The 23,203-nt window shown below is 43.9% G+C and overlaps 1 protein-coding gene across 13 annotated transcripts in view; it reads right to left on the bottom strand.

Moving 5' to 3' along the window:
* Nhej1 (nonhomologous end-joining factor 1) overlaps positions 1–23,203 on the bottom strand; it is a 96,167-nt gene that overhangs the window by 53,801 nt on the left and 19,163 nt on the right. The window contains exon 7 of one of the 13 annotated variants that reach the window (XM_063267392.1): positions 85–8,699. The exons of the other annotated variants lie outside the window; for them this stretch is intronic. Within the exon in view, the coding sequence (XP_063123462.1) occupies positions 8,694–8,699 (6 nt within the window). The 3' untranslated portion in view covers positions 85–8,693. Of the gene's footprint in view, positions 1–84; positions 8,700–23,203 lie in introns of those variants that run through there. 13 annotated transcript variants of the gene reach the window in all.

Below are 23,203 nucleotides of genomic sequence, written 5' to 3' on the forward strand. Positions count from 1 at the left end.
CCTCTTCCTCCTTTCTTCTTCCTCCTCCTCTTCTTCTTCTTCCTCTTCCTCCTCCTCCTCTTCCTCTTCCTCCTCCTCCTCTTCTTCATCACCACCACCACCATCATCATCATCATCACCATCAGTGTGTTATCATGATGCTTGCTATCATTGTGTTTATCTCTTTTTAAACTATCATGAATGGAGTGCCTGGGAGTATAATCCATTTATTATTCCTCTGGTTTTCCTACATGAAAACTAAGGCCCCATGAGTTATTCAGGCTTGACACCAAAATCCCAAGAGCAAATTAATCCTAAATATACCTAAATAGGAGGTGGCCTGGGCCTGGTGCTCCCTTTCCTCAGCTATACTGTCATCTCTGGCCTTTTGTTTTGGATTTTGTTGTTGGGTTGTTTGTCTATATTTTTTAGGCAGAATCTAATGTCTGTAATCCCAGGACTTAGGAGTTGGACACAGAAAGATCAAGAATCCAAAGCCAATCTAGTCAGTTTGAGGATAATCTGGGTTACAGGAGGCCCTGTTTCAAAACACACACACACACACACACACACACACACACACACACGCACGCACGCGCGCGCGCGCACGCGCGCACACACACACACACACACACACAAAACAAACAAACAAAAACCAAAAAAATCCAAAGGCAATAGACTTTTATTCTTGTCTTAAAAATGAAACAAAACAAACTTTGCTTTTTACTGTGTATCCCAGGCTGGCCTTGAACTTCCAACTGTCTTCTTAGCTTACTAAGTACTGGATCGCATGTGCACTTTTCTAAGGCTAGCCTCAGCTGGCTATGGAGGATGACTGAGAGCTCCAAATCCTCCTGCCTTGCACCTAGCCATTTCTTGTGAGCTTTCTGAGATTCCACAATTACCCCACCTCCAAGGTATATATCACCACCATGGCTAAGTTCCCAAACCAAACCAAAGAATAGGTCACAGTTTGGCAAACTAAGTTAAATCTTTCAAGAGGAAAAAACAAAAATAAAAACACCAGGCGGGAGAACACCAGACTATTCCCCACCCCAGAGTGCACACTTACAAGTTCTTCTCAAACAGCTCTGAGGACAGGGGAAGCCCTGACGAAGGCAGTAGTCAAGCTGACAAACAGGGAAACCAGAAGGAGGGTCCTCAAAGTAAGCCTTCCTTATCAGGGGTTCTCACCCTTCCTAATGCGTGACCCTTTAATACAGTTCCTCATGCTCTGGTAACCCCCAACCTAAGGTTATTTAGTTGCTATTCATACCTATCATTTTACCACTGTTAGGAATTGTAGTGTAAAAATCTGGTATGAAGGATATCTGATAAGCAACCACTGTGAAAGGTCATCTGAGCCCCTCAAAGGGGTCAAGAGTCACAGGTTGAGAACCACTGCTTTACATCTAGCCATTTCTTATGAGCTTTCTGAGATTCCATAATTTCTCCAGAGAATACTCCATTTGTCTCACTTCGCTTTCCCCCAGTGCAGCACTCTTTCTTGGGCTGTGCATGTATAAATAGCTGTCCCCACTTCTACGACACCTGATGCTTGGGAGGGGAATCATGTCAGTCATCTTCATATTACCAGCACTTAACAAGTACTAAAAATGCTAGTTTCTGGGTCTGAGAGGACTCCATTGGCAAAGTATTTGTTATACAAGCAGAAAGACCTGAGTTCAATACTTACACACACACACACACACACACACACACACACTCTCACACATCTGTGTATGTATGTGTGTATGTATGTATGCTGGGATATGATGGATGTATCGATAATCTTAGCACTGCACTGGGAAGGCAGAAATGAGAGGATCCATGAAGCTTGTCAGCTGATGAACTGAATCTGCAAGGTCAAGGCTCAGTGAGAGACCTTGTCTTAAAATCAGTTTGAGTACTGAGGAGATGATGGCTCAATTGATAAAGCACATGGATAAGGACCTGAGTTTGAATCCTCAGAAGCCATGTAAAGCCAGGCACAGTAGCACACATCTGTAATCCCAGCATTTCTATGGGAAGATGGGGAAAATATCCATTAGATCACAAGCCACCAGTGAGCCTGGCACACGAAGTGGTAAAAAAAGCAAGAGAACCTGCTTCAGACAGGGTAGAAGGCGGTTCTCTGCTCTCCACACACATGCCTTGGCACTGCATGCATCTCCATTCACACACATGAATGTGTACACACACACACACACACACACACACACACACACACACACAAACTTTTTTTAAAAAATTTGCAAATAAGAGAACTATTGAGAACACTGACCTCTGGCTTCCACAAGCATGTACACAAACATGCAAATGTATGTACACATGTACACAAAAACACATATAGACACACACACAGAGGCTAGTTTCCTATTCTCCATTCCAGTGCCTGTGCTCAAGAAATCTAAACCCAGTAGTATTCAGTAAATGCTGGGTAAGGACAAGAACATTTACATCAGCAGTCCAGTACAACTCCACCAAATTGTCAGACCAGTTCAGGATACTGGCATGAAAACTTCTCTTACTCTTGGCCCAGACATTTACTCTTAAGGTTTGCCTCCTCCTCAAAAAACTCTAGGAAATAGGGTTAGTTTTAAGTTCTAGAAACTCTAATCATTCTTGTTTTCTCCAAGCTAAGAGCCTGAAGGAAGACTGTGGATATCTCATGAATATTGATGGATCCCTGCGGTCACATGAATATTAACAACGCCCTGTGGCTTTCGGGAATAACTGCCCAGTCAGAAGGTCTAATATTAACTTTGGCTAGGCCAGAAAGGTAGAATAAGCATATGCCCATACATCCCCATGGGGAGTAATGGGTGGACAGTAGGGGCCAGTTTAGGGGTTTGCCTCTGTGCAAACATGGGCACGTGGGCAATTAAGAAAAGACTAAACATGTGCCTCACATCCTTGGCCTTGGAGGCTCTGTTAGCTGCTACCCAGGTAGGAATCCCTAATTCTCATGCTTTGCAAATTAGGATACAGAAGCTAAATCACACACAATTCAGGAAGAATAAAAAAAGCTTTGGTACAAATACACTGACCTACTTCAACTGCTAAAGCAGAGAGCAGACAAGGTTCAAAATCAGATCACGCTGGAAAGAACCAAGGATCAAATACGACTCAAACAGTTAACTTTGCAGGTTATATATTAACAGTAACAAAAGATATACAAACTGAATTAGCAGACAAAGAGAAGGATGACAGGTTTAAGAGGAAAGACATTCTCAGGCTGAAGAGGTAAAAAATGTAAAGGGTGAATCTCTGTACCCATAGCTAGGGGTATATTTCAGTGATAGGGGACTTGCCAGGCATGCACAATACACAAGTTCAATCACAACATACATGTATGTATATATATGCATCATATACATATACATATACATATACGTGTGTGTGCATGTGTACATGAATATATGGTTTTATATATGTACGGATATGATACATCTACATATCTTGAGACAGGAGACATCAAGAAGAATGACGTTTTAAAGTAGTACTGTGGATCAAAAATAACCAAATAACTCTTACCTCTCACCCCAGGTCTAAGTTCAAGGCCTATTTCTACACCACATGACAGTCCTACTAAAAGGAAAAGCAGGTCAAGGAGCCTCTGTACTAGTTAGACTTAATACTAAATGAAGAAATTCTTGCCACCCTCACACTTGAGGACAAACTACTGGAAAACTGATAAAATATCTCTTCACACCTCTAAGTCGGTCTTGCTCAGAGCCTTGACCCCTTAGTTCTGTCTGAAAGCACCAACCCAGCCCCTCACACAGTCAGGAACAGAGGGGCCTGTGGGCCTAACCCACGCTGAGGTGCTGAGAGGCCACACCTAGGAAGGTGGGGGCTGCTCACGGGAGCTGTGTTCTGTCACACAATTACCATATTATGTGGTTCTAATAAAAAGAAATACTTGAAGTTTTATTAGTGCCATATAATAAAGTATTTATAGAATCTTGGGGGGGGGGGTCGGGAAATGGGCAGAATCAGAATTGTCAGTAACAACCTGGCAACAACAGTTCTCAGTGTCGGCCATCCAGGTTAAATCTGAATGCAGAGCCTCCACTGTGGGGGAGGAACAGCATGAACACAACTCACCACACAGACCCTTTCCCTCAACAGTGTGTCTCTGGCTTCTCTCTGACTAGCTGCAAGTGAGGTGAGGAAAGGCAAAAAGAATATGGAACACTAGCAAAATCAATGGGCCTAGGCCCCAAAAGGCTGGGAGACAGAGAAAAGGGGTGTCATTGTAAGAATGAATGGAAGGATGGCTTTGAAAGAGTCTATTCCAGACCTAGCCTAGCACTGCTCAACAGAGCTGGCAGTTCTGAAACCTGCCCATTGCTGTGCTCACCCCTTCCATAGACCACTCACATTCTTCACAAGGGTGCTACCCGGCATCCGCACCAGCACACATCCTCAGCTTCTCCCACAGGGCCCGTCTTCATATATATGTCCTTAGGCCACAGTATACATGCATGTAAGTGCATATAGCACACACACAATGCATATATGAACACATAAACATACACATGTACACACATGTGAGCGCATGTATGCTCACCGCAGCATGCTGCTTCCTCAAGGCGCAGACTGCCTGCCTTCCCTGGGCACCTTCCCAGATGAAGACGGTCTAGATAAAAATGTCTTCTGAGTCTACACTCCTCTTTTAACATTTCAGAATTTTCTATTACCCAGAAAATCTCCCTAAAGAGAAAGAGAAGTGAGGGCTGTGGCATTATTACAGAGGAGACTATAAACAGAACAAATATAGAGTTGCTTTATTACAAGGCAGTGTGGGGCTGGTGGCTGGCTGATTACAGGGAAACTCCCCAGAGCTCTCTACAGTCCCAAACCTCAATAAAGGGCAGACTATAGCTGCCATCAAGTGAGCAGCCGTCGGATTCAGGGCGCCCTAGAATCCCTGCAGATTCCAGTCCAGGATGTGATACCTGCCTTGGCTGAAGATAAAGAGAAAAGCAAACACAATCTAAGAGCCAGGACTGTGCTTGGCAAAGAGCCACCAGGCCATCTTCTCAAAGACAAACACAATTAGTTATGGTTTGGGTTTCCTGAAATCAATAGATTCCAAATTTCAGTAGAAAACAAACTAAAACAAAACAACTAGAACTCAAGAACAAATTGACAGATTCGAAACCCAGACATATCAAGAATAGTCCACGGGGGTGGTTAGTGGCAGGAGAGGAGCAATGTAACTGGCCGGACTGAAACAACCCAGACTATGCACAAGATCATAGAAGGAAGAGTGGGAAATCCACAGATCCTCCTTTCTGGGCTTCGGGCACACGGCGTCCCTTCCTGGGTGACTCACACTGGGATCACCTTCACCCCCTGCTTCATGTGGTGAAGTCCTCTTTATAAGGAGACACACTGCGAGCCTTCTCCTCCTCCTTGCCTGCGAGCCAGGGCAATTGCGTCACTGACCCTCACACACTCCCTCCTCTTTCCAGCAGCCACCACACAAGGGATCTTGTCTTGTGGTCCCCGAAATCCTTTCATCTGGGCTCCAAACCCACTGTCACCTTGGCCTTAAATCACTCCCCAGGAGACACTTGGGGAACAGCAGGACAGAGAGTGTCTGGTCCTGAAGGCTAGAATCTACTGATCCTGCAGGGCCATGCTCTTCTCTGCCCAAAGGCAGGACACAGGGATAAAGTTTGAACCTGGTGAGCTCTCCCTACAGACTAGGTTTCCCACTGAATTGGATGATAATACTCATCACTCCAGTTCCCAAGCTGAGAGATAAAAAGAGCTGAGAGGCAGCCCTCCTGGCTGGTTACAGGCTGATTCCATTATAAAGCTCCTCCACCTTACTTGTTTAGGGATTAAAGAATTGATAGCCTTGGAAGATGATTGCCAAATATGTGCCCACCCCCATTTCTGTTCTCACTCCACTTTGACAGCTGAAAATGTCAGTGTGTCTCAGACGCTTCTCCCAGATAGAGGAGTCCTTCCAATCTCCTTCAGTTCATTCCCATGTTGCATAGTTCTAACATTTTTCTTGACTTTCTGTGTGGGAATAATTCCTGCTTACCCATGTTCCTTTCACTTCAGAACCTGCACTTCAACTGGCAGGTTTACAATGAGACTTGACAGTAGTTTTCTCATTGAATATATCTCATTAGGACAGAGTCTTATAGATATGTGGAACTGTAGGGAAAGAGTTGTACTAGAAAGTGAAAGGATGAGGTCTCCACCACAGTGACTTGTAAAACTTGGATTCACTCAATTTCCCTAAGCCAAGTCTTAGTGGGCTTAACACAAAATAATGACTATGTAAATTGGTACCTTATTTTTATTTATTTTATTCATTTTGAGGCAAGGTCCCATTCTAGAGCCCTGACTGTCCTTGAACTTGTTATGTAGACAAGGCTGTCTTCTAACTCAAAGAGATTTGCCTGCTTCAGCTTTCACAGTGCTGGGATCAAAGGCCAGCACCACTACACCAGCTTATTTTTATTCCTTTTTATCTAAGTAGGTGATCGAACTCTTGTGTTGATTGTACTCAGTGCAGTCTGCCTATTTTACCAGATAGCTATACCATCATCAAGACAAAAGTCCTTTGAACACACTACAGCTGCTGGTAGGGGTAGTGTATGCCTGTAATCCTAGCACTAGGGAAGCCAGGGCAGGAAGACTGGTTTCTAGGCTAGCCTAGACTATAAGTAAGATCCTATGAAGAAAAAAGAGAGAAGAGGAGGGGAGGAGGAGGATGGGAAGAATTGGATGAAAGGGCAGAAGAGAGAGGAGATGAAATAAGAAAAAGTATTGAAAGCTTTCAATGGATCAGCCATAATAAACAATGTGCAATGTCCCTAGGGAGGGGGGCCACAAAAGATAGTAATTACAGTACGGTTGAGAAGGCTTACAACAGCAAAGGGGAATAGCAAGTGTATAAGGGAGGCAGAACGTAGGGGACCAGAGGACATACCCTCAGAGGAATTAACACCTTCACTGAAATGCAAACAGAGGAGAGGCAAACAGTCAGCTCCTGGCACAGCACTTGCTTCATGTAGAAAAACAGAGCAAGCTGAAGAAAACCTTTGTTGTTGTATGTGTGCCTCCAGCAGTGTCACAAGGAGGAACCCCCACCATGCTAAAAACTACAGACAAGAAAACAATGGGTGGGCTGGAAAGATGGCTCAATAGTTAAGAGCACTGGCTATTCTTCCAGAGGACCTGGGTTCAAGTCCCAGCACCCACAGAAAAGAATAGGCTCCGGGAACTGATAGCAGCTCACAGTGACTGAAAGTGAAGATGTGTGGGTGTGGGTGTGGCCTAGCTAGCATAAAAATGGCTACAGAAGTAGAGGTAAAAGTAATGCTTAGATTATAAAGGGCCTTTGACAGATTAGGGAATTTGGACTTTATCTTAAAAGTAATTGGAAGCCACCAATCTTTTAAGATTCTCTTTGGTGAATAGCTCCTACCTGGTTTCCTTTCCTGATTGTGGCTCTCCTGAGCTAAAGAGTATTAGTAAAGAAACAGAGGTTCAGGCTTGATCTGCTTATTTCTTTTCATCCTTTAGCAACAGAGGAATTCAGAGTTCCCACCTCTTTCCTCGTGAGACTCTCTAATCCTTTAAATGTTTGGTTTACTTTCCAAACAGGCTCCCTCTCCATGCCCTTATTGCCGCCCCCACCCAGCAAGGAAAGCCCTTTGATTGTGTAGCCAATGCCTTCCACCTCGCTGTCCTATTGACCTGGGCTCTTAGCCTCTTTTCTTGACTATTTCCTCACCATCACCATCCTCCAAATAGGGCTGTCAAGTGACCCTGCCAATAATCCACACTTCTAATCCAAAGCTCATTTCTTATCTCTCACCTGAGTCCCACCAACTCTGTCAATATTTACTCCTCTCCTCAATCCTAGATCCCTCAACCTCTAGAAACAATTTGGTGGTCCTCTACCAGAAGACTAAGATAGTGCTGACCAAACATGTGATCAATCTGGGCAAGAAAGACCTCATATCTAGCTGATACGGCAGACCAGAAAACAAACCAAACGAAAGCCCCTCCTTCCTTTTCCTGTACCTCATTAAGTTGCCTACAGCATAGTTTAAGGTTAGAATCAATGCCCTACGGAGAATCACCACAGTCCTTGACTTTATCTCTTGCTTACACCATTTAACCTTAGAATCTCAAACCTTGGCAATGAGAAAGAAATCTTTAGAGTTCATCTTCCACCTCATATCAGAGCCCTTTAACGTGAACTAGCACCTGAGGTTCCATGCTCCTAACAGCCAAATGTCTAAAAATTCTTGTTTGTTTATCTTTCTGTTTTGTTTTGAGTTTTTGTTTGACTTGATTTGATTCAATTTGATTTGATTTTGAGATGGCTTCTTTGAGTCACCTTGGCTGTCATAGGATCAGCTGTGTAGACCAGGCTGGCCTGGAACTCACAAAGATCTGTCTCCCTCTGCCTCCCAGTGCTGGAATTAAAGGCATGAACCACCACATCCAGCAAAGATTTATTTATTTTAATTGTATCTGTATGACCATTTTCTCTCCATGTGTTGTGTATTCAATGACAGAGGAGGCCAGAAGAGGGCATCAGATCTACCGGAACTGTTCATAGCCGGGTTATGAGCTACCATCTGGGTACTGGGAACTGAATCTGGGTCTTCCTCAAGAGCAGCAAGTGTTCTTAACCACTGAGCCAGAAGTCTTTTTTCCAGGATGGTTCATGCCTGTAATTCAAGCACTCAAAAGGTTGAGGCAGAAAGATTGTCACAAGTTCAAGGTCATCCTGGGCTACATGGTAAGTACTAGGCTATTTAGGGCTTAATAGCAGATCCTATTCCAAAAACATAATTAAAACAAAACTTGAAAAAAAGAAAGAAAGAAGTCCCCCCCCCCTTACCTTAGGGTATGATCACTAGGCTAATAGCTCCAAAGGGATGAATTCCACTATTCCATTTACAATATTCTTTTATTTGGTTGATTTTGGTTTTTTGAAACAGTGTCTCCCTATGGAGCTCTGATTGCCCTGGAACTTGTTAGGTGGACCTCAGATTTGCTGTGATCCTCTTTCATCAGCCTCTCAAGCCTAATTCACCACACCCAGCTGCACAAATTCTCCCAATTCTAGGATGATGCTATTTAAAGATCGGGCAGAGCCTGGGTGCTGTGGCTTGCACCTCTAATCCCAGCAATCTACTCAGAAGGCTGAAGGGAGGGCCTTGAATGCAAAGGCAATCTGAGCAACACAGCAAGATCCCCTCTTTAAAATAAATATGAACAGTATGATCAGACAACTGGTGCCAATCCATAACTTATACTGAGGTTTGATAAGAGTTAAAGAAGCTGAGCACAAGTCTTTAAACACATTTATAACACTCTGACATTGTTGTGACACCCAAACGTGTGTTCCAAGGACTCATCTCAACAAACAGGGTATCTAGATGATAGTTTGGAAGCAGTTGAACCTGTACAAGCCCCGTAGAGCTCATGTCACCTATTACTTATGTGCAACGCAAGTTATTTTGAAAAGTACTTGTTGACGGTCTCAATGGAAGATACCAATAGGTCCTGGGGTAGGAAGCTAATTCCTCTCTTCTCTCTTTCTGGGGTCAAGAGAGAGTGAACCTGCTGCCTTGGGTAGAGACAGGAAGCTGTTCCCACTAAATCACTGGCTGTATGGGGTGAAGAGGAGGGCAGGAATTGGTGGCCAGGTTATCAGGCAATAACAAACTCAGTACTCAAGCACGCGACTTCCAGCAATGCAAGGAGCTTCCTTTGTTTTGAGAAAACAAGAGCTGCAAGAAGCTTTTCCTTGACACGTTCGTGCCTGGCTTTAGCACAGTGCAACACCTCCCCTCCCCCCCCCAAACACACAAATAGGACAGTCTTGGCCAGTGACGGATAAGTCAGCACCCTGACCACAACCCCTGTTTGCCCTTCCTTTTCCACCACTTCCTCAGTAGCAGGGCCACTCTGGGGACATAGGTAGATGGCAGCCTAGGTCACAGTCAAGAACTTCACCCCCAATGACCCTGCGCCTCGTCCATACAGCTCTCCTAATGCCCTTACAGCCCATGTTCTCTCCCCAGTACTGTATTTTGGTCTCAGGCCAAAGAATCTGTCCCATTCTCTGGGGCTGCAGGTAAGCTAAGGTTCAGCACAACTCTCTGACAAAGACCGTGGCATGATCTATAGCAAGCTAAATCCGAAGCAGCTCCTATCCAAGTTCAAGCAGAATACCTGAAGTTCCACCAAAATATTCTGAGCATGCATTTGTGTGCATGTGTATCTATGTGTTCACGTGTGAATAGGTGTTCAAAAACTCAAGTTAATGTGCATGTGGGGGCCAGAGGTGCCTTCCTCTGCTGCTTCCAAATGTATTCTTTTTAAGTATTTATTTGGTGTGTGTGTGTGTGTGTGTGTGTGTGTAGAACAATCTTCTGTAGTCAACTTTCTTGTCCACCCTGTAGGTCCTAGTGATCCAGGGATCAAACTGGTCACCGGGCTTGGCAGCAGGCATCTTTACCCACTGAGCCATCTCACTGACTTTCTATCTCACTTTTGAGCAGGTTCTCTCAGTGGACCTGAAGCTCACATTGGCTAGGCTGGCTGGGCTCCAAGGATCCACCTGCCTTTGCCCCCTGAGAGCTGGGGTCGGGCATGTGTTACCACACCTGGCTGTTTACATGGCCACTAGGGATACAAACCCAGATCCCAGGCCAGTGAGAGAGTTCAGTAGTAAAGGCGCCTGCTGCCAAGATTAATGGCCTGAGTTTGAAGTTCACATGGTGGAAAGAGAGATCTAACACTCTCAAGTTGTCCTCTCTCCTCCACTTGTGCACCCTTTCCCCTCATGAGTTTGTGTGCCAAGCTCTCTCCCAGGCCTTCTACACATGCTTTATGTTATTAAGGACTCACTAATATGTTAAAAGTTATCACTCTGATGAAAGTATGCACAGCAATGCACCTCTTGTTTTGGTTTGGTTTTGGAGGGGGGCTCTACATAGTCCCGGCTGTCCTGGAACTGTCTCTACCAGGCTGGCATCAAACTCACAGAGATCCACTTGCCTCTGCCTCCCAATTACTAGGATTAAAGGTGTGTACTACTATGCCCAGCTGTAATTTCTCTTGATGCTGAATGCCATCAAATCTTCCAAGCTTCCAAGGATTTAACTGGAGGGAGGTGGCTGGGGGAAGGCTTAGGACCAAACACTAAAAGCAGCCAACAACACCTGGAAGATTCTCACTCTTGGAGGTGTAAATAGAGTAAGTCTTGACATTTCAGACTCACATGAAAGTTTCACCTAAGGCTAAAGACTGCAGGACAGGATCTGAGAATCAAGGCCAATAAGGCAAAACCATTGGAGGCCAGCAACCCTCCCTCCCACTCTGATTAATCAATGGCTCTTACTCTATACTCTGACTGCCCAAGAGCCCAAGTTTCTATGAAGACTCATTTGTCCAGTAAGGGGAGGGGTGTGTGGGGGCGGGACTCCCCCCACTCCAGGCCTCTTTTGTGCCAAAGAAGGAGGAAACAGAATAAGCAAAATAAAATTCATAAAGCAAAGCAGTAATTATGGTGTGGTCAACAAGAGGCAGCTACTCAGGCCCATCATTATGTGGCTAAATTTAACGCCCTGCGAGGCCAGGGGAGCCATGCGCCCCGGGCACCGTGTGTCCACACAGACGCCAGCTCTGCCACCTTCACCCGCTCAACAGCCGCCAGGGTTGCCAGAAAGCAGGTCACAATTTTTTTTATAGTCTGTTTACTAAGATGCTGTTTTTACTGCCGGCGCTTCTCTCATTTTATCTTTTCCCCTTTTCCCCAAACAGACTGGCCTGTATTTTCTGTCCTGTTTTTTTTTTTTCCTCCCTCTCTCAGTGCTATTTTCAGAACTCTAATTTTATATGGTATGTCCCTTTTTTTTGGTAAATATTTGCCATAACTAAGCCAGGCACATCCAGTTTAAAAGACTTCGTCCCACAAAACATCATACCTTTAACGATATGCATCTCATTAGCTTGCCTCATGAAAGGGAGTATAGAAAAAAAGCAATTCACAGACTCTCTCACTTTTTATGTCTAGAGAGACCTACATTTATATGTGAGGACAAGCTGAACACTAGCACTGGGAGTCCTGATAGTAGTATAATGGCCATTTGACTCAGGCGTCCAGCCTCAGGACTGGTTTTAGGAGAGTCTGGCTCGTGGTCTACGTATTGCTGCTGGTCCACCTGGGTGGTTCTGAGAAGTCAGTACAGCTAGAGCATTCCCTGGTCATTAGGGCTCTCTAGGACGAGAGAGAAATAAAAACCCTAGATCCTAAACTATCTAAAATTCCAGAAAACAGATGGCCACAGACGTTTGCTCCTTCTCTGGCCAATACAGTTAGAGAAAGGCAGCTGTGAGTTAAGAGAGGGATCCTTCTCAAGCTGGAACTTCTACACTGTTCACTTACTATCCAGGACTTCTGGAAACTGGCAAAACCCCAGAAGTGAGGGAGGATTTCCCACTGTATGCATGCGGTTCAATGAAAGTTGTATAATTGAATCTACATCCTTCCCTGAAGAAGGACACAGCATCCAAAAACCAGTCTCCAAACCTCTGTGACCCTTTTAAACTCAATGACACAATTAGAGAATGCCCCTCATGTCCTCAGTGTTTGTAATAAAAAAAATAGGGGGACTGAAAGGAGCAAGGGGGTTATAGAGATGGCTCAGTTGGTAAAGTGCTCACTATGTAAGCACAAGAACCAGAATTTGACCCCTAGCACCCATGAAAAAAGCCAAAGGCAACAGCCCATGCTCAAAAATCCCAACACAGGGGCCAGTAAGCTGCCAGCCAGTCTGATGAATTTTCAAGCAAGGGGGAGAATGACTGGTGAAAACACTCAAATGTTGATCTCTGGAACTCCACAAAGATCCGTGCACATACAAACACACATACACATACAGACAGACACTGACACAAAAGCAGTAAAAAAGCTCATTATGAGAAAACTGGCCAAAAGAATAGGATCTCTACCATGGGTGGAGTTGGGCATGCCAATCACCTGGCCAAGAGGAACCACCCCTCAGGGAGATAGTACTACACCTAGGAAAGGGGGTCCCCTAAAGCCACAATAATGAGATAGGTGGACACTAATGCATTTTTCTTTCCCAGAATTCTCACCCTTGGCACATCTCTTATATAACTGTACACAAGTAGCTTACATCTGCCCATTCTTCTAAATTACCCGGAAAAGGGTTACTTCCTCTCTTCCTTCTGTCTCTTTTCTAAGCAAGCTTTCTCTAACACTTTGAGCTTCCCTAGCATGTTGGGTTTTCTTATCCTTTCTCTGGAGCTTACTTTCCCACCATGTGGCTGCCTGTTGTCCTTCACCTCATCCCTATGCCAGCTTAACTCTAACAACACGGCCTTTCTCCTGCTCTCCTCCATTACCTCCTCCAGGCATTACAGAGATTTAGCTTGCCTGCCCTGTGATTTTTTTTTAACTCCAATAAAATTGACCTCAAGCTTCTACTTGAGCCCATTCTTAAATTCCTTTATTAATAAGACCAAAAACACCAAGAACACCCTGTTATCCCTGGTATCACCTGGTAACCAGAAGGTCCTCCCAACCCCAAATTTCTGATGACAGGACAAATGAGAAAGGGAGGTAAGCCTAAGCATGCAGTTCCGGTTACCTGGAACCTAGGCTACAGGCCATGGGTTCAAGGACATGTTAGGGAGCAGGCATTCATTGAAGATAAAAAGGAAGTGACAGAGGAGAGCAGGAGAGAGAGCTGCCGTAGGAAAGACATGCACGGATTAGAAAGCCTTTCCTGGGGGTGGAGCTGACTCGTGGGTAAGAACACTTTCTGTGTAAGCATGAGGAGCCAGTTAGAATCTACATCACCCACATAAAGGCCAGGCGCAGTCCCCAACCCATGCACAGAGTAAGCAGGGACGGGCTGGTCCCAGGACCTCACTGAACCACCATCCTTGTTAAAACAGAAAGGTCTAACCTCTTTAACCCACTTTTTGTTAGTTCATTTAGGAATGAAGACATTTAAAACCAATTTATTAGTTACTACTTGAAGTTATGCTCTTCCAATAACTGAAACATCTTCAGGAGTCGTTTTCCCTGGGACATTGAATATACATTGAGAAAGATACTTGCTAAAACCAGAAAAGGTAAAAAGTAGCAAACAGGGGTTGGGGATTTAGCTCAGTGGTAGAGCGCTTGCCTAGGAAGCGCAAGGCCCTGGGTTCAGTCCCCAGCTCCGAAAAAAAAGAACCAAAAAAAAAAAAAAGTAGCAAACAGCTTTAGAGGGAGTTCTCAACCATTGTATGATCTAAAAGTGTGTTGTTACATTATATCAATCTTTCCCAAAATGCTAGGTACATAGTTATTCTTTAGTTTATCTTTTCTCTGTTACTACATGCCCCCAGATACCATTAAATGTTTTTCTTAAATTGTGTATAAGAACATTAAGTTAAACAATTTTACTCTATTCTCCTGTAGCCTCTTAATAGAACACTGCAGTTTCCATTAACTATTCTTTCTTTAGTTAATTCTGTTATTTGAGACAGGGCCTCACAATGTAACCAATGCTAGCTTCAAGCTCATGGTAATCCTCCTGCCTCAGTCCATCCCCAATTGCAAGAATTATTGACATGAGCCACTACACCTAGATAACTAACTGCTCTTTTGCTCTTTTTAATTTTTAAAATTAAATTATAATAAATTAAATTACAATAAATAAAAAAATATCCTAGTAAGATCACCAGTGTAAGTGAAAGCCCTTGGTCCTGCTAAGACTGAACCCCCAGTGAACGTGATTGTTGGGGGGAGGGCGGCAATGGGGGGAGGGTGGGGAGGGGAACACCCATAAAGAAGGGAAGGGGGAGGGATTAGGAGGATGTTTGCCCGGAAAGGGAATAACATTCGAAATGTAAATAAGAAATACTCAAGTTAATTAAAAAAAATTTAAAAAAATAAAAAATAAATTAAATTTGTTTGTATATATATAGATATATGTGGGCACATGTATGCCACATGTGGAGGTTGAAGAACACCTTGTGGAAGCAGGTTCTCTCCTTCCTCTGTGTGGGTCTTGGGAATCAAACTCTAGTTGTCAGACTTAGTATTGTTACCTGGTGAGCCATGTGGCCAGCCCTTAATCATTTCTTCTTTTAATCAACATCTCCATGTGCTGCCCCATCCCTATCTTTATGTGCACTAAACTGTAAGGGGCTCTTGGAATAAAGATTCTAAAAGATCAATGCATAACATCAAAATTTCTCAGACTTTAAGTGTAAAATGAACTGGACCAAATGAGATCTTAAAGGATTCCCTTAAACCATCATGTGATAAATAATAATGACTATCCCCTTGACAAGATCTAGAATCACCTAGGAGACACACTTCTGGGTGTGTGACTGTCACAGAGTGTCTAGTTTGAGGGAGGAAGACCCACCCTAAATTGGAGCAGTATCCACCACAGGCTGGACCACGAGATGAATAAAAAGGAGAAAATCAGTTGCACAGCAGTATCCCTCTCGCTGTGCTTCCCAAACATGGATGGAGTGTGAGCCGCTGCCTCACACTCCTGCTGCCATGTCTTCCCCATCAGAAAACACGTGGGAAACAAGCACAGACATTTCTGTAACAGCAGCATCAGTAACACAGGAAAAATCTAATATGTTGTAGTTCAGATGAGGAAGAGTATCACTCAGACTCTAAATTCTGTCCTTTCCACTGTTTCCTTTTTCTTTTCTTTCTTTTTTTTTTTAATTTAATGTATGTGACTACACTGTAGCTGTCTTCAGACACACCAGAAGAGGGCATCAGATCCCATTACGGATGGTTGTGAGCCACCATGTGGTTACTGGGATTTGAACTCAGGACCTCTGGAAGAGCAGTCAGTGCTCTTAACCACTGAGCCGTCTCTCCAGTCCGTTTCCACTGTTTCTAACACACGCATGCACACACATGCAATCATATAATCATTTGACCCTCTCCTTTTTTGCCCGTACTGCTATGAGACCCCCTTGTCCCTCTTTTTAGTGAAGGATGAAGGGGATGCCCTCAGAAAAGAGTTTTAAATTCTTAAATGAAAATACTGCATTTTTGGGGGAAAGAAGCTGAAAGTCAACATAAAACTAGTCATCTATGTTTAAACTACCACCTTCCACCTTTCTCCTTTGCCTTCAAATGCATGAGTCTCCCCGTTTTAATTTGGCTAACCCACTTTTCTGGTTCTCACTTATTTGTTGTGAAACTTCTCTGACAAGAAATCTATATTAATTATCTCCTTTGTATCATTTATTGATCCTTCATGAACTGCCTATAGTTTGTAGACTGTCCAAGGTTACACATTTCCTAAGATCTGTTCTTTGTCTCAGTCATTCTCTGTGGTCACCCTCCTACATGTGGCACTGTGGCTCATCCACCCTCTCTGGTGAACACAATAGCACAGGATCTGATTCAAGACAAATAAGGGTGAATCAGCTTAACAACTTGAAGCAAATCCCTTCCCCCCTGACACTCTGCTATTCTATCTTTATCATGAAGGCAATAGCTGTGCCTGGGTTTGTTGTGAGGATTCTGTGGCAGTTTAGCTGAGAATGGCTCCCATAGGCTCACATGTCTGAATATTTGGTTCTTAGCTGATGGAGCTGTTTGGGAAGGATTAGGGTGTGTGGCCTTGTTAGAGGAGACATATCACTGGGGGGGTTAGGCTTTGAGGTTTGGAAAGCCCACCCCATTCCCAGTTGGTTCTTTCTACCTTGTGATTGTGTCCCAAGATATAAGCTACCAGTGTTTAGTGTTCCAGTGCCATGCCTGCCTACCTGATGCTACACTCCCTACTATGGTAGTCATGGACTTACCCTCTGAAACAGTAATAAAACTCTTTGTCCTATATGTTGCCTTAGTCAGGGTGCCTCGTCATAGCGATAGGAAAGTAACTATTCAAAAAGACAAATTTAAAAAAGACAAATTCAAAACTATGACTTAGTTGAAGAAGCAGTATGGCATCTAGTACACACACACACACACACACACACACACACACACACACACACACACTGCATATTTTATATAAGGGGAACTTACTAGTTCCCCTTTCTTGGCTATCTACCACTCTATCCTGACTCTCTTCATCCCTAAAGTTCCCTTCAGAGATTCCTGCTCCATCCAATTATGAGAGTTCCTCAAGTCTCCATCACCAAGTCTTTGCCTTTTCTCTCTATGCTTTCCTGAGCAAATGATGAATGCATCCTCACGATTTTGAACACTGCTCCTTCGCAGAAGATTCTCAAATCTGTGTCTATGTGTCTTTTCAATATAAGCAAGCTTCACTTTCTAAAGGTTCCTTTTTGTTTTTCTTTTGGAGGTCTTGAGATAGAGTTTCACTATATAGCCTTGACTACCTGGAAATCACTATGTAGACTAGCCTGGCTCAAACTCACAGAGGTCCACTTGGGATTTAAAGGCATGTTTCACCATATCTACCTTATAGATCCTTATTTCAACCCAAGGATATGTGAAGAGGCCATATGAAAATCCATTAATTTGCAGGCTAATTAAATATATATTTTAAAAGGAATTTGGACAGAAATACCTTCTCTGAATGGACAATGCTGCTCCCAAAAGACATATATTATTAAATGTACATCTCAGTACTAGGCATGTGATACACCCTACAAGTTATCGCTTAGGGAAGCCTCAGAGGCACCTGGAAGAACATAGATTATTGCCATTACTCTTGGTTGTCCACCATATGGTATACTGTAAAACCATGTTACTGTTATATATCTATAGGGTTAAATTACTGAAGACCCAACATTCTCTTTGGATGCAGGACATAAAGAAATCAACCTTAACCTGATCAAGAAACTGGTTCCCTGCTGGCTAGTAGCTTCCATAGTGTTGGAAGGCAATCTACACGCTGCTGAGGAAGAAAAGACATCTTTTAGTGGTTTTAACTAGCACTGGACCCTGCATGCTATACAATACCAATCTCCCCAGAAGCTGTATCCAATACTGGCATTGGGTTATGGGGATAACCAGAATTACAAGAAACTCTGAGCTAGAACTGACCAGCTAAGAGCTCCTAGATTCCTGAGGTTGCAACAGATGCCAGTAGGGAGGCCATTTCTGAAGTGCAGTTATGATGATGGTAGCTCAGGGCAGTGATAACAAGCAATGAGATTATAGTTTCCTTCTTTCAAGTAGAGCCAATGGCACTTTCTGAAGGACTGAATATAGGATATAAGAGGATAAAAACCAAGGGTGACTCCAAGGTTTTTGGTTTAATTAAGTGAGGTTTAATTTAATTAACTTAAATAGGAAGGTATTGGGTTCTTCGAAAAAGCAATTTGGTATGTAAGAGTAAGAATTCAGTTTGGGAAATATTGAATGTAAAATGTCTACAATATCTTCATACAGAGATATTTATTTGTTTGCTGTTTATTTGCATTTTATTTTGAGACTGAGTCTTACTGAGCAGTTGAGACTGGCTTTGAGCTCACTCTAGTCTAGGATGACTTCAAACTCCATCACCCTCCTGCCTTAGCCTTTGAGAGTTCAGACTACACCATGTACCAGCATGCCAGGTTCCCACTTGGAAATTCTGAGGAAAAAGTCTGACGTTGTAGGGAAGGCTGTCAGTGAGTACTTGGGATTGCTGGGCTAGCTAAGACGAATGACAGTGAGGGAAGATAAGAAGACCACAGACTGGCTCCGAGGGCACTCCAACAGTTCAGCAATGCAGTGGCACAAGCTTGTGAGAAGAATCAAACAATGATGTCATGGGATAGAAAGGGCGGGTTGTGCTGTAGAAACCATACTAAGAAAGACTGTGGCACCCTGGCACATCCCTGTAATTCCAACCCTAAGGAGTCTAGAGGAGGAAGATCATGAGCTTGAGGCCAATTTGTCCTCTTAGTGAGACTGTCTCAAAAGAAAAAAAAAAGTGAGGAAAAGGACTTACCAACCACCATGCAGGAAAAATCTAAATGGAGAAGGGTTGGCCAACAATTTTTCCTGCCTTCCTTCTTGATATCTGGATCATTCCAAATGACAAACAGTCTGCAGAGGTTTATAGGAATAACACCATGATTTATTATGTCTGAAAGAAGAGCAGGCTGAAGAAAAGAAAGATCAATGCCTTCAGAGGGATAATATCCACACAGAGCTGGGAACATTGAACAGGATGAGAGAAAACAATACCAAACAAATGAATGAGATGTGTACAAACAGGAAGCTATCAATTCCTTAGGTGTATACGTGCAGGGCACCATGTGGAGGATCAAGATGAAGAGAAAAGTGGGACCAATCATGAATGGTCTTGTACAGCATACAAGAAGTTTACCCTACATGCCACTATAAACCACTAAGAATAACTAAAGGACTATAAACTAGAAAGCAGGACAATCGGGTCTGTTTTTCAAAGAGACTGTTTTGACAACTGTAAATTCTCCTGGGAAGCAGAAAGGGGATGGTGGAAAGTCAGGTAAGGGAGCTGTTGCAGGGTCAAGCCAAAAGGGTTTCAGCTTATCTAAGGCAACAAAAGCTAGACTAAAGAAGAACAGACTCCATGATGGTTGGTGAGTCATTACTGGAAATGAAAACCAAGAGGAATGCAGGTGAAACTCTAGTTTCTAGCTTAGGAAACTGACTGAAGATGGTTCAATTTGCCAAGGTAAAGAATACAAATAAAGAATGGGTTTAAAGGAAGAAGTAAATAATCCATGAGGAGCATGCATGGGAGGCAATGATACCAATGAGATATCCATGCAGAAATATCAAGGCTGCAGAGAAAAGCATGGGTCTATATGACGTGGTGCTCTAAAACTGACTCTCAGTGGTTCATAGTAGTGTTGACACTAGGCTCTCAATGAGACAAGCCAGAGGAAGGGAGAATGGATAAGATCTTGGATCCAATCCTGGGTATCATGAACATTCCTGAGAGCAGGTTAAAAAATATATATAGAGAGGGGGGGGAGGGAGGGAGGGAGGGAGGGAGGGAGGGAGAGAGAGAGAGAGAGAGAGAGAGAGAGAGAGAGAGAGAGAGAGAGAGACCCATCTAGAGAAAACAAGGAGAACCCCCTGTGGATGCATGCAACAGGATAGCAGTTCTCAGGTTGCTCCTGAGCCTCCCCAATTCTGTCCATGCCTCTGACATAAACTCAAGCTTAGGAAGAGCAGCAGTGGGTAGTTTCTTAACATAAAATAATGCTCAAGAATGAGGCTGGAACTAGACTACAACTATGGCTACATCTAGGATACTGAGTCGGATCAATGTTAAGTATCACCCCCAAACTTCTTAGCTAGCATATTATTCCAAGGAAATTATTTAAGTGTTCTGAGACATTCAAAGTCAATGGGAGACAATCAGCAATGGGAGATGTTGGTGTGCTGGCTACCCTTGTGTAAAGTCTGAGAAGAGAGCTACAAAATCCCTATCTCTGTTAAGTGTACCCACCCAGAGAAGGCCAACATCGTGGAGTTGCCCAGGTTTTGGTGTTAAAGGCTGATTCCTAGCCAGAGGTTGCCAGCTGCAGAGGGCGGGGCTCTATTTTGGGCTGCCTGCTGTCCCTGAGTCTGGTTTGAGCAGCATGCAGCCCCAGTGACTCACACACCCATGCTAACCGCCTGTGGCTCAGTGGCATGGCCTCAGAAAGCCAACCTCAGGCCAGCTCCCTCCTCACCCCATTACACTAGGATAAATAAATAAAGAGCCCGCCAGCAGCCACACAGCCTGATAGCAACCAGATGGGAAGAGAAAGGCATGGGCAGGGCCAGGGAAAGGAACTCCTCCAACAGAACAGCCTGAAGGGGCTTCACCAGCCCGTTCTCATTCTTAACAAGTCACACTGCCATGTGTAATAGTCCCCAATTCCTCACCTTCTCTTTCACTCTTAAAGGCGCCTCTCAGGGGGCTGGGGATTTAGCTCAGTGGTAGAGCGCTTACCTAGGAAGCGCAAGGCCCTGGGTTCGGTCCCCAGCTCCGAAAAAAAGAACCAAAAAAAAAAAAAAAAAAAAAAAAAGGCGCCTCTCAGCTGCTAGTCTTGGCAGCACTGTCTATGGGAATCTTAGTCTATGTAAAGACCATGCCAATGGACACCATACTATCATTCGTCATTTCTAGGGAAGTTCTAGAATGCCAAAGTTAGAGAAGATATTTAACCACCCAATATTTGATCGTTTTGTTTTACTTCTACCTTTAAGAAACTCTGATTTTGGGGGCTGGAGAGATGGCTCAGGGGTTAAGAGCACTGACTGCTCTTCCAGAGGTCCTGAGATCAAGTCCCAGCAACCACATGGTGGCTCACAACCATCTGTAATGGGATCTGATGCCCTCTTCTGGTGTGTCTGAAGTCAGCGACAGTGAACTCACATACATAAAGTAAATAAATCTTAAAAAAAAAGAAAAGAAAAAGCAAAAAAAGAAACTGGTTTAGCCAGGTGCCCAGCACTTAGTAGGCAGAAGCAGTCAGATCTCTATGAGTTCAATACCAAGCTGTTCTACATAGCAAATTTCCCCTTTAGTTGGGTCACTAGCAATTGGTGTCCATATGTTCTCTGGAAGTGAAACACTAGAGCTTCTTTATTTTATTGTAATTTATTTGTTTGTTTGTTTGAGACAGAGTCTCTAAGTTGTCCTATCTGGACTGGAACTTACCATGTAGACCACATTGGCCTTGAATTTGCAGAGATCTGCCTGGTTCTTCTACTTCCCAAGTACTGGGGCTAAAGGTATATACCTGGCTAAGTCAGAGTTTCTTTTTTTTTTTATTAAGATTTATGTATCATATATATACCAGCTATGTACACTGTAGCTGACTTCAGACACACCAGAAGAAGGCATCAGATCTCATTACAGATGGTTGTGAGCCACCATGTGGTTGCTGGGATCTGAACTCAGGACCTCCCAACCACTGAGCCATCTCTCCAGCCCTAAGTCAGAGTTTCATAAGGGAAGAAGTAAAGCAAAATGATCAAATATGAGGAAGTAGCCCCTATCAGGGGTTAAATATCTTCTCTACCTTCAGCCTCCAAGAACTCACTGTGCCCTCCTGGCCCTGTGCTCTGTCTGTCTGTGGACTCTTACCTAGCAGGGTCTCCAATAGGAAGACAAGTAGCCCCAGGCACTGACCGAATGGCCCTCTGACACTGCTTGGCCTCCTTGCCTGTTCATCCCAAACTGTCTCTCTGGTTTGTTTATTTTCTATTCCATGTTGCTTATTTTGATGGCACATCCTTTCAATCCAGTCTTGGATGACCTCCTGACCCTTTTATGTCCTGTTTATAGGACCCCAGACAAGCACAGTAACTGAAAAGACACTGTAGCTCTACAGTCCCAGCACCAGCCTTTCAGTCCTAACAGCTATGTGAGACATTCTGAAGAGAGCACAGGCGCCCGCCGGAGCTCCCAAGAATTCTCACTCCCCAAGCACTCACGGCTCCCCTCACTGGACTGTACAAGCAGTTGGATAGGAGAGATGTAATAGGGAGAGATGGAGAGAGCCTTGAGCACACAGACTTTAGCCACTTAACTGCTGGGGCTCAGCTTCCTTATCTTCAAATAGAAATCTGAGACTGGTGGGATAGCTCAGAGAGCAAAAGGCCACCAGGCCTGATGGCCTTGATCCTCAGAACACACATGGTAGAAGAAGAGAACTGTCTCTCACAAGTGCTCTGAAGTACACACACACACACACACACACACACACACACACACACATACACACACACACACAAATAAGTGAATACAATTTAAAAAAATTAAACTTAAAAAAAAACAGAAGGCTACAGCTTCCTGTGTATTTCAAATCTTTTCCATTTGTTTTGAAGTTTGTGAGGCTTGGCTCTGCTCCGTTCAGCTCCCAGAGGATCAGAATTATTAGAGCAGTTGGTTCCAAAACATAACACCTGAGTCAGGTGTGTGGCTCATGTCTACAAGGTCCTAGTCATAAGGAGGCTGAGGCAGGAAGATTTAGGCCACCTCTTGGGCAGTGATTACCAAGCAGCTTACATATTAAGGCCCTGTAAAACAAAATGTAGGGTGTGTGTCTGTGTGTGTGTGTGTGTCTGTCTGTCTGTCTGTCTCTGTGTGTGTCTGTGTGTGTGTCTGTCTGTGTGTGTGTCTGTGTGTGTGTGTCCATGTGTGTGTGTATGTGTACATGTGTGTGTGTCTGTGTGTGTGTCTGTGTGTGTGTCTGTGTGTGTGTGTGTCTG

Source organism: Rattus norvegicus, chromosome 9 (assembly GCF_036323735.1).
Source record: "Rattus norvegicus strain BN/NHsdMcwi chromosome 9, GRCr8, whole genome shotgun sequence".
Lineage (NCBI taxonomy): Eukaryota > Metazoa > Chordata > Mammalia > Rodentia > Muridae > Rattus > Rattus norvegicus.